This window comes from Channa argus, chromosome 13 (assembly GCF_033026475.1).
Source record: "Channa argus isolate prfri chromosome 13, Channa argus male v1.0, whole genome shotgun sequence".
NCBI lineage: Eukaryota > Metazoa > Chordata > Actinopteri > Anabantiformes > Channidae > Channa > Channa argus.
In genome coordinates, this window is record NC_090209.1 from 10,516,520 (window position 1) to 10,539,978 (window position 23,459).

The following is a 23,459-nucleotide window of genomic DNA, read 5'->3' on the forward strand; positions in this document are numbered from 1 at the left end:
CTGGTTATTTATACCTCTTCCACTATAAATATCAGGTCACGGGGTCTACACAGCAACTGACCACTGCAACAACAGCCACCATCAACTCATGTACACATTTGCTTAGAACACAACTGCAGCCATCATTAAAAAAACAGCTGGATGACTCCTACACAGAAAGTTGATTTATTTCTAGGACTTCATCTATCCAGTCATGTAATCTATTGTGCCAATGCAACGATTACTGTTCTCATTATGTCTCCTAAATATGGATTTGTATTTACATACACACAAGTTAAAGTAACTTAGATCACCACATGATATACATCCCGTCTAGATCAACACCTTTCAGCTTTTCCCTTCAGGTGTCGCCACAGTGGAACGTGTTCCACATGTTGATTTGCCAGTTTTCTTTAGACTGCCTGCCACAACCCTCCCATTTTGTCCAGGCTCAGGACCAGCACTAAGGTGGCCCTTGATGGCTGGGCAGGACTAACCAGGTGGGGTGGGATTCAAACCCACGGCCTTCTGCATCCACACCCTATGCTCTACGCATTGATCCACCAGACCATTTGGTGGAATATAAACTATAAGAACTATATAATTTGACGTATTTTCAGTTCAAGATGATTTCTGAGGTTAAGTAGTTGTTTATAAGTGTATGTTTTCCAGAGACATTTCCTTGAAAGAACTCCACCATTTCATTTTTTTTAATTATTAGAAACTTTATTCATTGTATTTAATGTGCCACAGTAAAGTGCTGCGATCTTGTGTGTGTTGTATGTCGAACATCAGTCATCAAGCTGGCAGAGCATGGCCACACCCCGCTTGATCCAGTGTTGAGGGACCTTGCTTGTAGGCAACATCATGGAAATGACAAAATTGGTGGAGTGGCCTGTGGTAGAAAGGGTGCCCTTCCTCTCACTGGTCTTGTAAAGAGGGCAAATATACAGTTTCTGAGGTTGACTGATTTTCTTTTTAGCTGAGTAGGAGAAGGAAGGAAACAAACAAAGACAACAGGATGCAGAGAAACAAATAAAATGAGAACTAAATAGAACATAAATAACAATTTGGGGTTTTAAAAACACGTGTTTCATTTTTTCAGACCTTTAGCAGACAGGCTACAAAGAAAGCTAATACTCACTAAGTTTTATCCAGATGATGGGCATCGAGTCAAATAGGATTTTGGGATACTGTTCAGCCAGAACTCCACTGATGATAGAGAGACGAACTCTAGTTACATTTTATTAACTCTCCTTGCTTTTCACAGTCATAACTTAATGCAATAGTATAGCTTTTACACTATTATTAGCATCTACCTTCCTTTGTCCCATCGAGCTCCATCTAAAAACAATCCAGTAACATAAACACCATCCTCAGGTGATGTTTCTGACTCATCAATAGGAAGAACCTGTACCATAAAACCAAAGTTTAGTATCCTCTCCGGGCTCTCATGCGGAGACAAATGTATTACAAATAGAGTGTCTTCTGACCTCAAAATCAAATCCTAGCAGATCAATGGGTATTTGATATTTCCTGGCATAGTTTTGCATAGCCCCTGTCAGGAAGGCCTGGGTGAAGAAGAAGCCAGACAGCCAGAAAACATGGGGCCGACATGTGTTGTACCAATCCTACAAATACAGAAGTAAAAGTGGAAAAGTACAGTAAAAACTGAGCAAACTTCCATTTACTCATATTCAGGCATATGATGCATTTTCCTATAGCAAACTAGAGAAAATAGCATTTTTCTAAATGATTTTTGTCAACCAATCTCACCTGCAAAAACTTCAGCCTTAAAAGAAAGTCAGTAACATAGCTGCCTAGTGGCTTGAGGCTAAGGTAGGAGCGCTTTGCCCATTTTTCTGGGACCTTGCCCACTATCAAGCTGCCTGCAACAGCTTCCAGTTCAGCATCCATCACCACCAAACCTTTAATAGCCTTCAGCAGGTTCTGTAGACTCACACGGATTACACTACACAGTCTGTGAGGAAGCAAAAACAAGAGTCAAGTACATAAAAAAGGTAGTGATGTGCTGTACTTAATAAAGCCATGCCCTGAGTTGGGTGTCCATACGTGTTGTAGCGCTCCATCTCTTGGACAAGTACGGTGTTCATACTCTCCTCGTAGCACACTGGGAACTTCAAGAGAGCTGCTTCTGTGTCAAAATTTTTTGGAAGCTGAAAAAAAGTAAAGCTTTTAGTTACAAATATTTAGCACAGGGCCTCCAAATTAAGATCAAGAAAAGAAAACAGAAATTAGCACATTCAGGTGAAGATATTTAAGCCTTTATAGTCTTAAGTGGTGGACAATAAGCCAACAGTAGTATGGCTGTTAATATGGTCAAGTTAGCTAAATAAAGAGAATTGACTAATTTATACCTTGGTAAGGATGTCATTTGCTATATCGTACAGTGTGTTGTCACTGCCAGAGCTGCCTCCTCCCTTAGCTCCACCACCCTGTGTAAGTAGTAGTGAATCGAATAACAACTTTGTCTGCTGAAGATCTTTAGAAATGTCCACATTTTCATGCATTCCAAACACCTCTGGATGCTGGCTGAATGGAAGTCCCTGTAACATAAAATTTGTTTTGTTAGATTTGTAACATAACATTTGTTTAACATTTGTTAACATAACATTTGTTTTGTTACCCAGTCTGAAGTCATTATATTCAGAGAAACATAATACAGTGCATATTTATCATTTCATTGTGTTGATTGAGCATTTTTACCTTGATAAATGCAATGTAATCCTCAAACACAGATTTAGGGGGAGCATAGTATTCACCACTTGGTGAGAAAGGGTACCGGGGTTTCTCAATTACATCCTTGTTGTAGAAGTCCGCTAAGATGGTCAGCAGGAGCCGCCTGTCCCAGTCATCTGTCACGCGGCCACCATAATTACACTCCCCAGTCAGATAGGTTATGGCCTCGAACGGCACCTCATCATATTCATTCACAAACAGCTAAAGAGATATCAAACAATTATATGCATTATAGATTGCTGTGATGAGAGAAACTCATCCATCGACTCCCCGAATGAACCTACCTGTAGCTGTCTGATGCTTATACGGAGGTCAGACTCATTGAAACCATAGGGAATATTCCAGCCCAGTGGACCAAACTTCTTTCTCTCCTGAACAAGTGCATGGAAAAAGCACAATCCATACAGTAGCTTCTCCCAGATCTATTGGGGAAATCAGAGAGTCAGAGAATGTCCTTTTGGCGAGAGATCTATTCATGTGGCACGCAAAATGAAAATGACCCATACCAACTTACCAGCTCCTTATTGGGGCAGTTACTGAAGAAATTTGGGTCGGAAATAGGATCTGACAAGTAAGACTGTAGTAAGTTGAGTCGAAGTCCTGTTGGAGGCTCATTTGTCATTTTCACCCCATTCTGCAAGATGGTAACTGGAAACTGACATTAGACAGGAAGTTATTTCTTTATTACTACAGTGAGGGGAAATCTGACATATTGCTGCTTAAAGCTGTTAATGTATGAACAAAATAAAATGTTGTTGTTTACCTTGGATGAAGGGTAGCTTGTGAGCCAAAGACGGAAGTCTGGGTGGCATGTGGCTGGACAGAAGTCCTCACAAATTTTCTCCAGAGTGGCCATCCAGGAAACAGCCAGGTGACAATTCTGTAAACACACCCATGTTCCATCCTGCATCGCTGTTGATATCATTATAGCTGCAATAGGGCCCTGGCCCTGACCCAGAGAGATGGATTGGAACTTGGCACCAATCATGTTTTTGTCACTGGCAAACTTCAGTAAGCCTGTGGATTGTTATTTTTTTATCATTTCCTGGACTAAAATTAAATGAAACAATCTTTGTGTGGTCATATGACTTACTTGCCATGGGATCAGCTCCTGGAGACAGCACAAACAGGAGCGGGATGGTTGAGTTGGAGTCAAGGTAGCTCTTACTGAGGTCGAAAGGAGGGGGCTGTACAAACTTCTTCCCCAGTTTGCTAGTTACATATTCAGTCACGGCTGGCACTATCTTATCAGGCCTAAGACAGCGGACAATGATCATTTTCTGCAGGTCGTTGAGTTGTTCAAGCCATGGAGTGGGCAGAGGAATGGTATATGGCTCTTTGCTCTCATAAATAGGCCTGAAGTCTCCTGGATTCTTGATGAAAGCCTCTCTGTGGATTTCATACCACCAACGTTAAATCCAGTTGTAAAAGGAATAACAAAGAGAAAAGACATAACTTCTGAAAAAGCAAATCTGTGGTTGAGGGATGCGGTTTACTTTATTCCATGTAAGCCAGGCAGCTCACTGGCTCTACAGATCTCATCCCAGCTCTTGTCCTGAAGCCAGCTGGGGTCAGGGTTAGCAGTGGTGTTCTGCAGGCCAACCCCTCCAGTCAGCAAGAACATGAGCTCAGAGTATTCAATCTCTGCTTTTGCTCTGAATGGAAAAATCAGGAGAATATAGCACAAAAATGTGGTTAAAAGGCTAAATGAAATTCTACTAACCTAATCAAAGTCTCCCAGCAATTTTAACACTTACAGAAGTAGATTGCAGCAGAGGAGGAAGGAGAAGAGGAGTTTGTCCTTCTCAAACAGAGAGCGGCACACATTGCAGTATAGGTTATAGGTGAAATGATCAATCAGGTATCGAAGCCTCCTCTCCAGAATCTTGGACTTGTTGCTGGTGAATAAATAAAAGTTTTAGACTAACATAGATTAATTGATAAAAATTACATAAGCTTTTTTTTTTTTTTTTCGGCTTATTTTATGGGTTCAGGGTCACCACAGTGGATCATTTGTCTGCATGTTGATTTGGCAGTTTTTATACCAGATGCCCATCCTGACACAACCCTCCCCAATTTCTACCAGGCTTGAGACTGGGACTGCGTGACTGGGGATGGGCCTATGTTTAACCTACATTATATCTGGCAGAGCAGTGTTTATTTTGCTTTCCATATGCTGGAATGTCAAACTTTAGCTGAAGCTTTGCTTACTAAACAAGGAGCTTAAGTCACGTTTAGGGCACAAAAATACCTACTATTTCCTCAATTGTTATTCGTGATGTTATTGTACAAAAGTAATTTCCCCGGTGTGTACAGGGCACTCTTTTGCTGCATAAGTAAAAAGTTACAGTTTAAGTTACATTTGAGCTTCCCACTTGCCAGCGCTGGTTACAATACTTTTACTTTCACTAACAGCCATATAACTGTTAGTGAAAACAGTTACAGGTAAAAGACAAAAGAGTGTACCATGAGCAGTCATACCAGTGTGTAATTTGATTGAAATTCTGGCTAAGACAAAAATTGAGCCTGACATCTAAATAAAAACTAAGCAATTATTATTCTAATTATTTTCCTTCCTTCTTCTATTTTGGGATACAATGTAATAGCCTTTATTTGCATCACTTACCTGTCCTGTATAGAATTAATGTAGAGGTTGACAAACCAGCTGAGAGAGTACTGGTACATTGGGTCTATGTTGGTGAGATCAGCAATGCTGAAGAACAGAATAGAGGAGTGCTTGGCAATGGCTCTGTAACCTTCTCTGGACTCTGCTATTTTTATCTCTGTCTTCTCTGCAGCCTGGGAAATATGTATGCAGAAATATGTTAATAAAATTCACAAATATCAAATTCACAATCAAAATAATATTTTCTCGGTGTGATCCACACATGCTGTTTCTTGGTAATCTCATCAGACATGATCTTTGCGGAGTCTAGACTCTGAATGGCACTCTCATCCTCCAGTATATTTCCCCCAGCTGACTGCAATGAATCCAGGATATTGTCTTCATATTCCTTCAGCTGCCTCTTATTTACAGCTGACTGTAGGATTAGTGCATTTCTTTCCTCTTCCAGTTCAGGCCTGTAGAGCAGAAGAAAAAAAAAAAGTTCTATCAAACTGACAAGTATAACAACTGTGGAAGACCAAAGTCACTATTTATGAACACTACCTCTCCTTGGCAATCACAATCCCTAGTAGCTGTTCCTCCAAGCCCTCTGGGGTGATCATGAAATTAAGCAGACACACCTTAGTGGCCAGCTCTGGTAGGTAGTGGGGATTTCTTAACTTAGTGGTAATGTAGAAACGAAAATCACTGGAGTATTCAATCACACTTTCCCCGAGTCTGATGCAATCCATACCACCTAGTTGAAACAGAAGGTTTTGAACCCGTAATTTTAACAGTTTAAACTTCAAATATCCGATAGCCATTTGGAAGACATTTCGCATGTCCAGTACCTTGTTTAAAGGTTTGTTTCAGCAGCAGTGGTTCTAACGAGGGGTCCAGCTCTTCGCCTATATTTTCCAGTAGCAAAGGTGTCCCAAACTGAATACAGTTTTCCAAAGTTCTCATGTAGTCTGCATCAGTCAGCTTGATTAGACTCAGGTTGTTGTCTTTCTCCGAATTCTTGATCCACTTGTTGGCTTGACCCTGAGGATCAATCATCAAGGGCCTAAAAAAACATAAACATCAAACAACTTTTTTTTTTTAATTCTGTGAAAATGCTTAAATAGTACGGAAATTGTAACCAGTCACAAATGATTTTAATCACACAGACCCACCATCTACGTGAATTACTGACGATAACACCATTGTCGATAGAGAAAGAGTCACTGGGAAGGCCTGCAATGTTCCATGTCCTGATCTTAATAGGATCTCCGAGGGTCTTACTGAGACTGAAGTCATCGGATGATGGAATATTCTTTGACTAGGGATTTTAAGGCAAGTGAAAAATAGATAATAAGAAATTATTTATGTCTATATTAATGACTGCAACTAAACAATCAGAAAAATATAGAACCGGTGGAGAGTTACTTGGCAGATTTTGGTCCACAACTTTGTACAGTCCTGTCTGAAGCCAGCAGTGAAAGCTCCTAGGTAGGCAATGACACCAGCAGAGATAAGAACATCCCCAGTCAGGTTATCATATGTGTTCTGTAGGTCATCTGCTGACTTAGACCATCTGAAGACAGAAATTACTTCAGTTAGTGGACTTTTATAATTATTATTATTGCAAGAAGTAATGAACCAAAATACATTTGTGCATCATCATCACCTGGTCTTCTCTCCACCTAGACCACCAATGAGTTTCTCTGCGCTCTCCAACTTCCTGGCACACAAATCCACCTCGAACTCCAGCTTAGCTTTTTCGTCTGTCTTCTCCTGAAAGGTTTTTTGAAGTGCAGCCAAACTGTCCTCCACCCCCTTCAATTCGGCTCTTTTCTGGTCCAGCAGGGCCATGGTAGCAGCTAGTGAAGCCTGGGCCTCTGCAAGATTGGCCTTCTTAGGAGCCACAACCTAAAACCACAGACAATGGGTAAAAACAAATAATGAGTTTTAAGCCAGCATGTGCTATCAGGAAAGATCATGAGAAATAATCTATGGAAATCCCGGAACACTGCACCTTAGCCACCCTGTCATACACCTCCATTGCTTTGATCCACTTGCACAGTCCCTCTGCTGCAGAAGAGGCCTTTGCCACAATACTGGGGTCAAAATCAGGATTAGTCATATACTCACTACGGATCTTTTGCATCACAGGGACCTGCAATGAACATAAATTAAGAGTTTAAGTCAGAGCAAAATGTGCTTTCCTAGAAATGTAAGAATGTAGTTTCCCCCAGACACTCACAGGAATATTATCCTTGTCATATTCTTTCAGATCTCTTAAAAAGTTCATATCATTCAGCAGCTTCTTGCTTGGACCCCAATAGTCAAGAATCTAGAAAAAAAATATTCATTAGGATATTAGAGCAAGTTGCTATGTTGCCATGTTAAAACATTCATTTTTCCTTAGTCCAACCTTTTTTCCGCTGCCAGCTGGATCCGTTATCTTATCTGGCTTTATGTCTTTCATCACACACACAGCAGACATCACCAACTTCACACCTGAAGGAGGATTTTTCATTGACTTCACAATTGTGACATCTGAGGGCTGAAACAAAAAAGGAGTTTGAGCAATTCAGTTGTCTAAACTGGTTTGAGTGACTAAACTTGGTGCAATTAAGCAGTACAGTTGAATGGTGCTGACCTTCAAAGTGTCCAAAGCAGAGAGAGCAGCCTCCAGGGCAGGGATGGCCTCAGCTAAGTCACTCTCACACTCATTCTTCAGGGCCTGAGCCTCACTGGCTTTTACAGCTGCTACCTCTTCATCAACACGCACAACTTTACTTTTGGCTTCCACCTCCTTAGACTCCACTTCAATCACCTAAAAGCCATCACAGTATATTATATATAAATGTAAGTATATTTTAATTATATTTACCATATACATTCAATAAATACTGTCAACAAAGTCAATGTTCAGGGCAATAAAAATGCTGATAATTTAGACACCTTCATCATTTTGATGTTGTCTATCTTTGCCTGTTCCAGTTTGGGCTGTAGTTCTACCAGGTCCTTCTTCATCACACCCACCTACACAAACATATTGTTAAAATATACCACGGCAAGGGTATGTTTAACAAGAAAAAACAAAAAACTAGGAAAAAGTGGGGCGGCATATACCTGAGATTCAGCAAAGGCAATTTGATCCAGGCCATTGGTATACCTCTGGTGGGCTTTCATGACAGTGTCTCTTTTCTGAGTGAGCAGCAGACGGAAAGCTGCAATTAGTTCCAAGTAGGAAGTGGGTGTCACATAATTATGGCGACCGAGCTCTGTGAGAAATCTGCAACGAAAACCACAATATGATTAATGGTATAGAAAAAAACTTTACACTTGAATATACAAGTTATAACTGCATATCATACCTATCTGAGAGCTGCTGGGCGGATGTATGGAATGTTTTACAGATGGGTATGACCTCCCGCCTCTCATTTTCATTCATCTCCAGTGTTCCCAGAAAGGAGTTGGCTACTCGCTCAAGGGCCTCCTCTGGCCAAGGCTGTTGGGTAAAGAGACAGAAAGGACTGTGAGAATAGATACAAGGACATGAGGATGTAAATAAAGACTGCTGACACTGTTAGGAATAGTGTTTATTAATGAAAATTTGTGTTTATGAATTAATCTTTTCTTCATTTGATGTTATCTGTGGCCCATGGAGCACTGACAACTATCTTACTGAATGACACAGTGATACACACATAGCTTGTAGTATTTTTAGGGTCTGCTATATGTCACATAACTTACTGCAGATTCAAAGCAATTTAACGCCTATTTAATGCCTATATGTATAGTACCTGGAACCAGTCAATGGTACAGCAATTGATAAGAGATGGAAACTGGCGCAGGCGGTTTCGAAAGGCGTCTCCAATAGGACTGAAGGCCACAATAATATGCAGGTTCTCCTTACAGCGTGCCACAAAGAATGCAAAGAGAGTCAAAGGGCTCAACTCCAAAGTTTTATTACCAGCCTGGGCAATAGGACGCACTGTCTAGAGTGTCATAAATAAAATAAATATAATTACACAAGGCTTTTACACAAGGTATAAAAGGGTCTAAACTTCTTTTAACCACCTACCTCCATGATCTCTTGCTTTTCGTCTATAGCAAACAGATTGGGGACCTCCCCTGTGTTCAAGACACTGTCCACATCTTCAAGAAAAGCCTCATCTTTGATCTGGGCATCAGTTAGCAAGAACACTGTCTTCTGACCTTTCACTCCAGCATTTTTCAGCAGCATCTGTTATAGTGCAGTGAGGAAAAGCCAGGGACATATACACGTGTTGAAAATTGTCAAATTTCGGACCACAGGCACAGTTACAAAATTACTCATAATATATGAAATAACATGACACTGAAGTCTGACTTAAAGCATAAAGCTTACTTTGAGGTCATCTCTCCACTCATTCATCCCATAGCTCTTAGAGATCTCAGGCTGGAACATAGTCATGTGGGCCATGGATGTGGCCAAACGAGTGATGGACTGGCGCCCGCTGCCTCCCACTCCCACAAGCAGGGCATTTCCTCCCGGCTGCTTCAACACTCGGCTGATACGGGACAGATGTTCCAGGATGTAGCTACATAATGCAGATTTTTTTTTATTAGTTAATTCTTCTTAAAGCTTCCTGTACAAAAAATGTATAAAAACCTTAAAAAGATAATATACCAATTCTGTGAAATACCCCCACATTTTATAAGTTTCACTGAATTATTAATTTATTATTAATTAATTAATTAATTACTAGCTCAAAACAGCTATTTACCGGAAGATGACAAGGTTCATACGATTTTTGTGCATCTGGTTGTATTCACCAAGACACAACTCCACCACCTGAGCAAAGGTCTCAATGGAGGACACCTCAGCATACAGGCACTCATCACCCTCCAGGTCAGGGTTCATGTAGTCGCCAAACAGAAGATTACGCATGTCTCCCTCAACCAACTGGGAAGGGAAGACATTTGAGGGCACAAATAAAAATGGATTAAAATGTACAGCTTTACAGATACACTTGCGTGGCTGTAAAAAGTTATAAATTGAGTAGATCTTTATAAATAACATTTTGGAGGTTAGTTTAATTTAGGATTCTATGTAGTCTGTGGTTTTCCTTTTTTGTCTTCTAGTATGTATATATTTGTTATTATTGTAAAAATCTGTTTTTCTATGCTGTGTGATCATGACTGAATAAACGACTACTACTACTAAACAATTAACTTTGAAGAAAAATTATTCCATTACCTTAATGTTAACTCTGTCTGAATAAAGGATAATAAAAATGACGGAATATGAATAAAAGTCTGGACCTTAAAATTCATTATTTTGTCTTCTGGGTTAGAATATATGGTATCCTCACGCAAGCCAAAAGTCTAAAACTCAAAAACGGTCTTTTCTTGAAACCTCAAGTGTCATCACAGAGGTCCAGTAAAAGTCATTTCCTCTAGCTGAACATAACTCTATAACCATAACATTGGTATTTTTGTACCAATTAGTACCTAAAATATAACAAGTTACATTTACTCAGCAGTTGATAGTTCAATTCTGGTCATTTTAGATTTGGTCTTGAAAAAATCTAAATGAAACCTTACTTTACTGCCTTGTTTCAGATGACCAAACACCTGGTCAAAATTCTCTTTGAAGTGATCTTTTACAATGCTGTTCATTAGCTGGTACAGCCATGCTCGATCTTTGTCATCCACCAGACGGTCATAGTAGACACGAAAGACCTCGTGGACAAATAAACGTATCATAGTGTGCTTGTTCTCCAGAGACTCCTTTCTCAGCAGAAGGCAGCCTTGGATAACACGTGAAAAGTCTCGCAGGTTGAAAGTGTAGTGAGACTTTGCTGGAGTTGGGAGCAGGTTCTCCATGGCTTTCTTATATACCTTCAAAAATTTAAAGATGAAATATCATTGGTAAATGCATATTTTACATGAAACATCCACATTAGATGAACAGTTCTTTTGATATCAATATGTGTCTTTAGAGGACTCACTTCCAAAGTAGCTGTCACTATTTGGTTCCCAAGAGTAAAGTATTCAGGTGGGAATTCATGGTTTTTGAGATAAGTGGCCACCACTTGGGAAAATATGCGAATCATGGTGTCATCACTGAATGCATTAATGCTAAAAATGTTGAAATGCCGCAGGAAGCGAGATGTCACAGCATTCCTCCCACCACCAGGGGGGCCCATAGCTGAGATGAGCTGGAGGTCAACAAGTGTGATCTGAGAGGTATCCTTTAGATCATACCTGCCACAAAATAACAAATAAGGTTTATCTTTTTTACTCCTTTTAGGCAGCAAATGCACTACACTTTCTCATTATCCCATTTCTTTATATAAAAATGGTTCATACCAGTTTCCATGATCAAAATACTGACGAAGGAGCTCCACAGGAGGCTGTGCCCCAAACTGTTCCAATGCAGGCATGTTCATGTCATCTACAAAGATGATACACTTCTTTCCCATGGGGGGCCCAAACACTCCCTTCCTTCTCTTGTCTAATCTGGACAAGATGATGTTCTGGAACATGTAATAAATAAAGAATAAAGGACAAAGGATTAAAATAATTAAACTTTTAGTTGTTTGACATTCCCTCATCCACAGTTATTAAATGCTGACCTGGGTTTGGTTAGCAGTAGTGCGGGCTGAAAAATTGACAAAGAAGGGTAAATAGCGGTCCTTGTCCAAACTGTTCATCAGTTTCTCCTTCACATATACTGACTTTCCAGTGCCAGTAGGACCAACAAACAAAAGAGGCCTGAGCAAAGTAAAAACATGATGAAATTCATTTTGTTAAATTAAATGTAAATACATTCAGTTTAAAATTATTGATTAATTACGTTTAAAAATGTTAGACGTAAAAGGTAGACGTAAAACAACTATTTATAACGGCCTTTTGACATTTGTAACCATTGCCACTTTGATCTTTAAGAATAGTTACACTCCATAGGTGATACAGAGGTCCAAGAGGTAGGTGTAGCGGACTGTGTCTATGGTGGGAACGATGATCTCTTGCACTTTGGTTTTACTGTGCCCCAGGTTGACATTCTTGATGGCATCATTCCAGTGAACCCAGCGGCCTTTTCCTTTAAACTGTGTGAGAAATGTTAGTCTAATTTACAGATTTAAACACATGCAAGGCATGTCTGAATTATGCAATTTCAAAATACCTCATAAAAATAGTCATACACCAGGCCTTTCTCATCCATTGGACAATCCCATTTTCCCACTGTGGCAGGGACTGGATGCTCTTCTTTCTTTCCTGCCACAATTACCCTAAAGAACTCACTAAACTTCTCTCTGCTGTCTGCATCACAGCTCCCACCCACAGACCACACCAGAGAGAATGCAAAAGCTGCCTGTGATTACAAAGAAGGAAAAGAGGTATCTTACTCACCAATCAATACCAATAGAAACATTTGCAGGTATAGCGCCGTGCAAGGAATGAGTATAAGGTTGAATTAAAAACGTTAGAATGCTGTTCAAATTATATAAGCAGTCAGTCCTTTACCATGATCCAAGTGCGGATATTTTTATCCCCAGGATCCGTCTTTACAGGTTCAGTGAGCAGCATTTCAAAGAGTCGACATAAAGACATCACGGTATTACTGTTGCTAGTGGAAACAACTTCCTGTAAAAAAAGACCATGATCCAGCATGACGCCTGTCTTTTAAACATAGGTTCATACAAGTTTATAAACACCTCACAGATATTTGTGTCTGGATTGTTCTGGGGCCTATGGTTACATACTCTGCACTGTTTACGCAGCATCTTGAGGGCAGGTGGCAGGAGCCAGTTGAAGAGCTCCAGCAGTAGGGAGCGGCTGTCTGGGCTCTGCAGAGGATCAGGAAGTGTATTCATCCAGGAAATTACTAGTGGGTTCCAGCCCAACTGAGACGGTTCCATGTAGATCATACCACAACGACTGACTGTGGCAGGCTGCAATAAGAGAAAAAAAGCTTTTTCTTATGACAATTACATCCTGTCAATCTAGCTAGATACTATAACCTGACTTATTCTAGGTATTTGAGACAGACAGAGATTTTGATGTTTGCAAGTGTAAAACTGCACAGTATTAATACTAGTAACGTAACAGTATTAGCACAGTATACAACACTATGTGACCAAGCTACATATCAAGCTAATCATACTACATTTGAAAAATGTATTTGTCAATGCCAAACAAATAATGTGATGATTATTATATGGCTTGTTAAATTCCCATTGGGTTGTCATATTCCTCACCATTCTATTCTGCATAACCTTCTAGAAGAAGCACTGAAAACCCATGAACTTGAAGACAGAATAATCATACCAGGACAAAAATACATTTGTCAGAAAAATTACATATTTCAAACTTACAGAAGCCTGTGATAGATCCATTGCTTCAAAAATCAGACTCATCTGACTTGACATCTGGATGATCTCACCACTCATCAGGCACAACTGTGGATAAAAAATAAAGTGACAAAGCACAGGAAATGTTACACAAAATGCAGACAAACTTTACAATGAATATTAAAAGTTTGACTGTGTGTTATTAACTTTTTTGTTGTCATCCAACACAGTGTTCATGCTTTCAATCCACAGTGTATCTATGGGGCCATCGAACACCACCCATTTACGTTCCGGTGTGCTAGCCGATGCAAACTCACGAAATGTGTTAGCCACAATCCCATCAGTCCACTAATGATGAGGAAAAACAAACATTTATAAGTAAGACTACATCAAAAAGGAAGCAAAATGTACAGAATCAATAGGTCTAAGTTGTAGGCCTACCTCATGGGAAACTGGATCAAACTGTCCAAAGAGCTGTCCCATGGTGATAGACTTTGGATTCAATGTCCTGAAGAAGACCTTTTCCTCTTCACCATACCCTCTCTCATTCATTAGAGTCAGAGTGTCAGCGAGAACATGTAGCACTTTGGTTTTTCCAGCAAAAGGCTCTCCTACTAGCATGAACCTGGAAATAAGGGTATCTTGCAGTAGTATAGGGTTTAAATATTCCTCTCCAGCCATCTCACAGCAATGTGCAATTCAAAATAACTGCAATCACAGTAACCAAGGTATCTAAACATTGTAACAATTGAATCTGAAATAAACATACCCGTGTCTAACTATCATCATCTCATATGTCTGAATCATCTTTTGTAAAAAGGTTTCTGTTGACTGTACATTGTGATTGTTACAGCATTCTGCAGAAGCCTCCAGAAACATCTGATAAAGATATAAAACAGATTATAAGAATACATTATTTTAAAAACATTACATAGGCATAAATAAGAAGTAATAACATCAACTTATCTGACCTGATAGTCAGCCTCAGGGAGGGAGATGCCTGGGAATAAATCGCTGGTGATTCCATTGAATAGCGCAATATCATGGGAGAGAAATTTGGGCTCATTCACATCCTTTATTGATCTCAGGAGCTGAACATTGCAACATGTGGAAAAAGTGAAAGAGTCAAAGTACGCAAATCAACTGACAAAAGTGAACAATCAGAATGTATTATATGGACAGTGTTAAGCAAATGTATTTATTCAGCGCAAATACCAGTATGTCCTCATTCTCCTCAGGAAACCTGAGTTTAAGGTTCCCTGCAGCAACAAGTACAGCTTTGACAGCCCTCATGCCGTAATCATAATGGAACTGAGAGGAGAGCTGCTCAGAACAGAGCCTGTACGTCATCACAATCTTTACAGACAGTGGTTTGGCATTGAGGAAGCCATATGAATAAAGAGATATCTCCGCTATCAGTGCATAGTTGGGGACCATCATGGCCACTGTTCGGAACAAAACCTGTGCAGAGAAAATTACATAAATCTGTTACCATCATTGTTAGACATTACCACATGGCTTATATTTTAATATATATACTAAATTGATTTAAAAGCACACTCAGTGCATCACTGTGTATCAGTTGATTTTGTATAGCCATAGTGACTATGCGAAATTTGATTAATAGACAATGCATTGTAGTAAGATGACACAATATACTTATAACGTAAAATGCTAAACCCACAGTGTCTGATCAAAATAATTCACTAGTAAAGACCTTAAGGTTGTCAGGGAGCTCTGAGCGTCCTGCATAGCCAGGATTCATTGTGATGGACACAAAGCAGTTGGGATTGAGTTTAAGCATGGTTCCTTCAAAGTCAAAGTACTCCAGCTTTAGCTCAATGGCCCTCTGGATGCAGAGTACTTGCTGGGCCACAACAGAAAGCACCTCCAGTTCAATACGGTTGAACTCATCAAAGCATGCCCAGGCTCCAGAAGAAGCCAGACCCTTGAAAAACTATAAGAGATTAAATCAAAATACATGTTAATAATAGATGTTTTGCATTCCTAACTACAGCATTAGAGCTATAAATATAAATTTTAAAAAATTCTGCTAAAGTTACTTTGCCCATAGCTAGGTAATCTAGTCCATCAGAACAGTTGAAGACCACACACTGCACAGCTAGAGCTTTAGCTAGATCTTTGGTGGTTTCGGTTTTTCCTGTCCCAGCTGGACCCTCAGGTGCACCACCCAAATTCAGGTAGAAAGCTCCAATCTAAACAGAAGCAGGGTTTTGATATGCCATAATAAAATATGTGTTCACTTACCAGTATAAAGCCAATAAAGTTTTTTGTGGTTAATATAAGAAATGGTTTAATATGTTACTAAGGTTCTGTAGCATCTGTCCGTCAGTGGAGTGATAACCAGGCGGGGTGAGTTGCCCAGGTACTCATAGGCATATTTAACATCACAGTTGATTATGCGAACACGGACATTGTCATTGGTCCAGTAATAACGAAGCTGGGCTAGCCACTGGAAGTCTGTTTCACGTGATACACCTGGTAAAAATAGACAATACGACTGTATCATTGTGTCATTGTTTTTTCCTTTCTATAAAGTTATTACCTCTGTTTTGTGCTATAAGGTACCTTTCTCAATAAGGTCCATGACTACATCCCTGGCATGGACATCAATTGTGACCAGTGCTCCTAAAGTGATACGTGTTTGTTTGGGTAGTTTGCCTCTCACCAGCTCCACAATATTATTTAGCTGAGTCTGGAGTTGCTGATAGTAATTTTTCAAACCCTACAGACAACAAAAGCCAAGTTACCAATTTTTTTTTTATCAAGGTTGTTAAAATGTCATGTTGATTTAAAGAAACTTTGGTAAATCTTCTCATCTTGACAAAAAAAAGATTCAGCAGTAATTGTTAGCATTTAACAAAATTTACAGCAAAAACCTACATCGGCCCCTCCTCTGATGGCTTGATGGACCTCCAAGGTCCAGAAAATCTGGGAAGAGCAAAGCACCACCTGCCCTGGCCACTCCTTGACCCACTGACTGCGTGCAGTCTCAGCATAAGCCTGTAAATATGACAAAACTCAAACTATCTAGATGTGATCCACACACAATATGTTGGTATTTAATTTGATAAATTGCAGTACTGTGTATTGTTTAAAGTAAAGGTAACAGTGAACCCACCACCCTGGATCTTGCTACTACATCTCGAACACTGCGAAGCATCATATCCTCCACCTGCACCAACCACTTCTCCACAGCTCCTTTGGCTTCAGATGTGGAGATATTCTGGATTAGCTGGACACGCTCCCCCTCACTGCTATACATGGCCTGTGCAAAAATAGTATTTGTAAGTTTTGACAAAAGCTCATCAATCATGGTGTCACATTGCAAAAACAATATGTGTGATTGCCTTGCCTGTATATCCAGATTGGGTTGGAAGTCCAATGTGGAAATACCTTCAAAACATTTTTTTAGATGGGGCTGAACACGCAATGGGTCCTTGGTCTCAGATAGAATCTCCAGCATTTCATCATTGGATAAGAAGAAAAACCTGACCGTGGTCATATAAACAAGTATGAAAATCTGTGACTACTTTACAAAAAACTGAAGAGAAACATAACAAAAGAAAAATATCTTTGTTTACCGTGGAAAAAAGAGACGTTTCTTCTCCAGATAGGCATTCAGCCCTTTCATGATAATATCCAGGAGGTTGTTGCAATTTTGTAGTTTCTCTAGCAAACCAGGCAGTGACGTTGCTGGTAAAATCTGTTTACAAATGATCAGTCAACTCAAATAACATATCATATTTTGTTCAGGAAATATTATGACTAAAAGCTATTTTCACATGTACCTTAGGGTCCTTAACACAGTGTCTCATGACCTCTTTCCAGGTTTTGTCAACGGTTTGAAAAAGACGTCCTTCTTCTGGAATCTGCTGCAGGATGTCCTGAGATGAGAAGATGGGCTCCAGGTAAAGCCACTGAGCCTGCACCTTCAACCATTCATCAATGGTATCTTGAATAAGGAGGAGACGCTCCTCCCACAGCTAACAATAAACAACAAACTGTTACAGCTTTTCAGGACTGGGTATTGTCAGATTTAAAACTCTCTCAACTGGTAGAACTGTTATGCAATTTGTGTATTTATTCATGATCATCAGTCAAACAGATGGCCAAAACTTGAAGCTAACCTTGATCTCAGTTTCAAAGGGTTTGATGAATGGTGAGCCCCTCATAGTTTGAGTCTTTACTATCTGGTCATCTAACATTGTCTGAATCTCATCCAAGGAAGTCAGGATGGACACTCCTGTCTCCCTGTAAGGTTGGTGGTGGAAAGAAACATTATCCCAAATATGCAGCATGGTTTGCATAGCCCTCTCAAGGGAAAACTCCTGTAGAAAAACAAAGTGTGGGTTTATAACATTCAACACACAGATTTAGTACTTAATTAAATGCTGTAGAAAAAACTGTCAGTTCTCACTTTACTAGCAGCAGCACTGATAGATTCAAACACTTCCAGGTGAGGAGTCAAGTTTTGCTGGAGAACTTTGTGTAGTGTAGTACTAGAGTCAGGAGTGAGGTTATACCCCACAATGGTAGACATCTGTTCCCAGTGGCGAGCTCTAACTCCTGGATTGCACAAGATGGACACTAGAGGGATATGTTCCTGTTGACATAAGCACATTTCCAATAATGATTTAGCATCAGCATGTAACACTCCACTTACAAGACTTGCCTCTTTGGAAAAACTGTTACATACAATACCTTGAATGTATTAATCTGCTTCATTACAGTGGAGCACAAAAATAATGTGGGGGGCTCTTGCTTTCTTGAATCATCATCACCAGGTTGTTGCTGAGTCTTGCCAGCAATCTTTTCCATCTCTTGCTCTGCCCTTTTCTGTTTCTGTTGGAAAAACTTCAGCATCTTGAAGATCTCCTTGAGGAACTCATCCACTTTTGTTTCCATGCTCTCACCATCTAGGTCTTGGAAAGAACCATTCATCCACCTATACAAAAAGAGGATAAAAAGTAATCTAAGGATTTATGAAAAATTCAAACAGAACGTCAAAATAAAAACATACCTGTCCTCAGTACGCTGCCACTTTAGCACGAGTCCAAACAACTTCTGGTATGGTTCAATGGTATGTCTAATGATCTCAACTTCTGGGTAACAAGTTAGGTCCCAATTGAAGAAGGACTCTCCTTTGTTAATGAGGGCAATTTCCTCCTCAGCTTCCTGCAGAAGTTTCTGGACTGTTTTGACATCCGCAACATACTGCCCAAAGAGCGACAAAAAAATAAATGTACCACATTTGTTCTGGTGTAAAAAGCAAAACATAACAAAGCTTCCGATCTTGGAGTGGCAAAAAGAAAATGCTCCCAAATGCAAAACAGAATTGATTTGTATTTTCTTGTTATAGGATTATATACAATATCTTATATAACCACAGGTCATTCCAAAATGCTTGTTTGCTTTCTTGCCAAGACTTGGATAAAAGCTCATCTAGTTCAATGATGCTAGAGCTATATGTAGCAGCTGATTATCTTAGCTTAGCATAGAGGTTGTAAACAGTTACCCTGGTCATACGTTGAGGTAACTAAACCAGCACTTCTAAAGCCCACAGAACATTACAATAATAAATATCTTAAAAACGGAAGAGCTGCAAGATTGTGAATTGCTTTAGGAGTGCTGGCAGGCAGTTTTCTATCTTTGAAACAAATGTTTCCATTCATCCATCCATTAGCTGTACTGTTTACTCTGTAGATGCTATGGACAGGGTGCAAATCTAGCTTACACAAAAAGACATCCATTCACACTCTAATGAAACCTTTGTTTCTTTGGCTCTGAGAGGAAACATGTATTCCTTGAAATTAAACAATTCTTTCAAGGTTATATTAAAGTACTGATGATACAGTACCCGCTGCATCATATCCAGCTCTGAGCAATGTGGAAGCTCCTCGATCCTGCGTCCCAACTTCTCCAGTTGTACCATTAATCTTTCTCTTTTAGCAAGCAGCTCCTGCTCCCCCTTGTGCTTGGCTCTATGCATTACCTAGAAAATAATAAATGTCCAGAATCAGGTCACTCTTAAAATTCCTCCACAAAATAGTGTTGTAGGCAAACACTAAAATATTACCTCTTCATTTAGTTCAAAAACATTGAGGATGTTTAGAGGCCAGAGAAAGACAGTTGAATTAAGCTCCAGATCATCTGGTTCAATCATGTGGACATCCAAGAGGTAGACCACTCTGCAGTAGGCTTCCTGTGAAAACACAATACGTTAGTAAATAGTGTTGGAAATCATGTAAGGTAATTTAAGTTATTTACCTATGCATCGGATACAAGTATAAGACACAAGAAAGACATAAAATACTAATATATGAAACCATCAGGTAACTCACATTTATTTTTTCATTAAGGTCTGTGATACCCTTTGTCTTAGTGGAATTTATGTAATCGATCATGTAAGCCATGTCTTCTATATCCTGTGGAACCTGCAAAGCTTTCTCTTTAATGGCTTCAAATTCAGAGCAGATCCTTTGAAAAAATATTATATATTAATCTCATTGTAAGCATTTGAAAAATGGGGAAATCCTGTTTAAGTATCATACAAGAACTGACTTACAGCAGATTCTGCTCACGGTGGCTGGTAACTAGTTTATTCAAAAGTATTTCCGCATAGCTTTTGGCTTTGTTGGCCAATCCGTGTTTCAGCTCTTCACAGTCCAGGTGGATCATGGTAAAATAAGCTTTTGCTGGGAGGCTGATAATTTCCTTTGAAAGTGCACGAAACTCCTCCACTTGCTTTGAAAGCAGTGAAATTACAGATTGGCAGTCATTGGCAAACTGGCCACAAAGCAAGAATAGGCATAAAATATTCAAATTTAACTTTATGATCTCTTTTTTTACCTGAGTATATTCCTCAAAAGAGTGCTCCTCCTCCAAAAACAACTTCACTCGAGCCTGTGCAGTTCCATTAACTAGCCAGCTATAGTTGTCAACTATGAAGTAAAATAGATAGGTCAGTAAATAAACTGAATTAGGATGATTGGGTAATGATAGACAATGTTTGATATACAAAACATTACCATAATGCTGGAAATGTTTTTCAGGTTCCTCTAAATTCTCGTACACAGCATTCTTTACAGTGACCTTAGCCCAAGCAAGGATGTGATTAGCCACCTTGGCATCCACATATAAAGATGTGGCTTGTGTCAACCATGACTGGACCGTCTGTACTTTCTGTGTATCAATGTTCTAGATATCAGTAATGCTCAAAACAGAATTTAACACAAAAAATGTTCCATACTGCCTATTGCACATAACCTTACTTGCAAAGTATTTGTGATAGCTGTAAGAATACCCAAAACATCAGCCTCCAGATCTTGTGAGGTAGGATAAATTTCCATATTTTCATCATCAAATGTCAAGGCCATTCGGAAAAGGGGCAAGAAGTAGTGACTGCTTGGATCAAACAGATTGACAAAGTCCTCTATGGTTTTCTGAAGCAGGGACTTCAACTAGATATTTTCAAAAGAAAAATGTCCATGAGTACGGCTTTCTCTGGAAGGAAGATTCTAAAGGAAGACATACTCACAGAACACATATGTGCATGTTTAACAAAACATATCTGAAACATCTGTAACTTACTGCAGTATTTGTATGAGTAATTAGATTAAAATGTTGCTGAAAAATTCAATTTACAGTATAATCTGAATCAAAGATACAGAACTTGACCCATTTCAGTTGTACAGTTGTATACCTCTAAAAAGTGGTTTGCAAAAAACACAATGTATCTTTACCACAGCTAAGAACCGTCTACAATGAGGGTAATAACCTTAATTTAAATTTGAAATAGCCCATTTAACACTTGTTAAGTCAAAACTGTCTAAAATTGTTATCATCCCACCTGATTTGAGATGAGGGTAGATGCACAGTTGTAAAAAGCGTCCAATTTCTCCTCTTTAACTCCTCTCAGTGTTTCTTCATTAGTTAGTAAGTGGATAATTTTAGGAAACCAGATATTCATTATACAATCTTCTGTCTTCTTACACTCCACTACCACTGTGTTCTGTAGACTCTTACAATCAACAGGTCCTGAAGCTCTGAACCAACAGAAACCAAGATGAAATCAAAACGAACGTTGACCTAATCTTAACGTGTCTTGTAGTTATTCTTGTAATTTAGAAGTGCCACGTTACAGTCTTTACTTTCCTTACCTGCATCTTGTAAGATCAACCAGGACCAGTGGAGAAAATGTATTGTAGCCAATTTCCAAGACAGTTTGCATTACTGGATGAAGAATGTGCAAATTTGCTTTAATCATCTTGTAGCTTCTGATAAAGCTATCATGCCAAGGTCGGGAGAAATCAAGAATCCTGCAGAAGATTAGAAATGTGTTTTACAATATTGCATTATCGAGAGCAACTACTTTTTGGTTATTGTACATAAACTGTTTACATTTGTTAGACACTCACTTTGGTTGGGCAGCTGTCTGTTTTTCTGAGACAGATGATTCAATCTGTGGATTCTTTAGCACTGTGTTGACTAAATAGATACAATTTCACATAATGATATATAGGTTACCTGTAGTCCACATGTATTACATGCAAGCTTATACAGTCATTCAGACAAATACTGCTGACAATACCTGTGTGCTTGACAATCACAGTGCGAAAGTTATTACTGACTTCCATGCAGAGTTCCTGTAGTAAATTGTTTGCCTTAGGGCTCTCTTTAAGCTTAGGTGGGACTCTGGAAACAATGGAGTCCAACCACTGCTGTTCGATTGGAGCAAATGGATGACTCTCCACACGCTGCTTTAGGAAAATGTAGTTCATCTGCAAATGGGGCCACAATAAAATAAGAAAGGTATGATATAGATTTTAGTCTCTTAACGGATAAAGTAAAAAGAAAACTTACCCTACGCTTCCGCTCTTCACTTATCATCTGTGAAGCAAGTATTGAAATGTTACATGGGACACTATGCAATGATTTAAAAAAATTATTTAATTTAAAATGTATGCATAGATAAAAGTCATACAGAATGTGGAAACTGTGGCTCTGGTGACTGACTGTGTAGTTCTCTCCTCTCAGTGCTCTGTCTGTAAGCCTCCATTGCTCTAGACACCCTGTAATAATTTATTCAACAATCAAACGACATATTACATGAAACTAGATGACCAAAATAATTTTTAACTGCCCACTGAAAAATTATAGTGTTATCATTGTGGCTACGACTGAAACATTGACCCTTAATAAGGGTCATATGGAGACATACAACATCATATGGAGTTGCTCTCGTTGCTCTTTACTCCTTCTGTGCCTGAGCACCTTCTTCTGCACTATCTCCCGTGCTGCTGCGGCCGGCCCAAGCTCTTCCCGCTGCTCCGTGCCTTCAATCGGAGGCAGGACTGGAAACTTTGACATGCACTTTGACGCTGTGTCTTTGAAAACTCCAGGAGAGGTAGCCATCCCTAATAAAAAGCCACGGAAAAAAGTGGCTTTTAAAAGAACCAGAAGCAAAAATAATCTGAGGCAAAGTAACACCTGTGTTAAGTTAACGCTACGTTAGTTGACTCAGAATTGAAAACAAGTTATTTGCAGTGAAACACGAGAGGTTAGCAGGTCATCTTACCGTCGCTTATTTATTATCTTCTAGCTTAGATACTTGATAACGTTAATGTCATTTTATTCAGATTAGCTTCACTACGGTGTAGTGCTCGAAGCAGCAACAGTGTTGCCATAGTAACAGTTAAAGGGGCAGCCTTAGGAAAGAGGCGGGGGTTGTCATGTTCTTACGTGTGGCGTTTCAAGTA

General features: G+C 39.4%; 1 protein-coding gene across 1 annotated transcript; it reads right to left on the minus strand.

The window, feature by feature from the left end:
* Nucleotides 1–717: 717 nt before the first annotated feature.
* dnah12 (dynein, axonemal, heavy chain 12) lies at nt 718–23,393 on the minus strand. Its single transcript, XM_067528343.1, has 73 exons — nt 23,279–23,393; nt 22,922–23,117; nt 22,685–22,772; nt 22,564–22,590; nt 22,292–22,481; nt 22,119–22,188; nt 21,861–22,019; nt 21,551–21,746; nt 20,973–21,161; nt 20,730–20,883; nt 20,551–20,642; nt 20,267–20,445; nt 20,043–20,178; nt 19,778–19,903; nt 19,559–19,693; nt 18,722–18,915; nt 18,403–18,646; nt 18,119–18,304; nt 17,829–18,029; nt 17,490–17,684; nt 17,283–17,404; nt 16,820–17,189; nt 16,582–16,701; nt 16,267–16,423; nt 16,004–16,176; nt 15,741–15,893; nt 15,395–15,634; nt 14,893–15,138; nt 14,649–14,768; nt 14,447–14,556; nt 14,119–14,302; nt 13,885–14,025; nt 13,702–13,785; nt 13,090–13,278; nt 12,851–12,970; nt 12,510–12,698; nt 12,281–12,432; nt 11,959–12,097; nt 11,693–11,859; nt 11,332–11,587; nt 10,925–11,221; nt 10,105–10,283; nt 9,726–9,918; nt 9,420–9,581; nt 9,139–9,333; nt 8,710–8,843; nt 8,465–8,627; nt 8,294–8,374; nt 7,989–8,165; nt 7,761–7,892; nt 7,590–7,679; nt 7,362–7,502; nt 7,014–7,255; nt 6,773–6,920; nt 6,520–6,665; nt 6,196–6,410; nt 5,909–6,101; nt 5,628–5,820; nt 5,366–5,538; nt 4,497–4,637; nt 4,236–4,394; nt 3,833–4,128; nt 3,503–3,756; nt 3,254–3,394; nt 3,024–3,161; nt 2,707–2,940; nt 2,358–2,546; nt 2,053–2,156; nt 1,756–1,960; nt 1,473–1,610; nt 1,299–1,390; nt 1,124–1,191; nt 718–961 (listed from the first exon to the last, which is right to left on the minus strand). The coding sequence occupies exons 2-73, from the start codon at nt 23,113–23,115 to the stop codon at nt 771–773; spliced, it is 11,991 nt and encodes a 3,996-aa protein (XP_067384444.1). The 5' UTR covers nt 23,116–23,117; nt 23,279–23,393; the 3' UTR covers nt 718–770.
* Nucleotides 23,394–23,459: the final 66 nt, after the last annotated feature.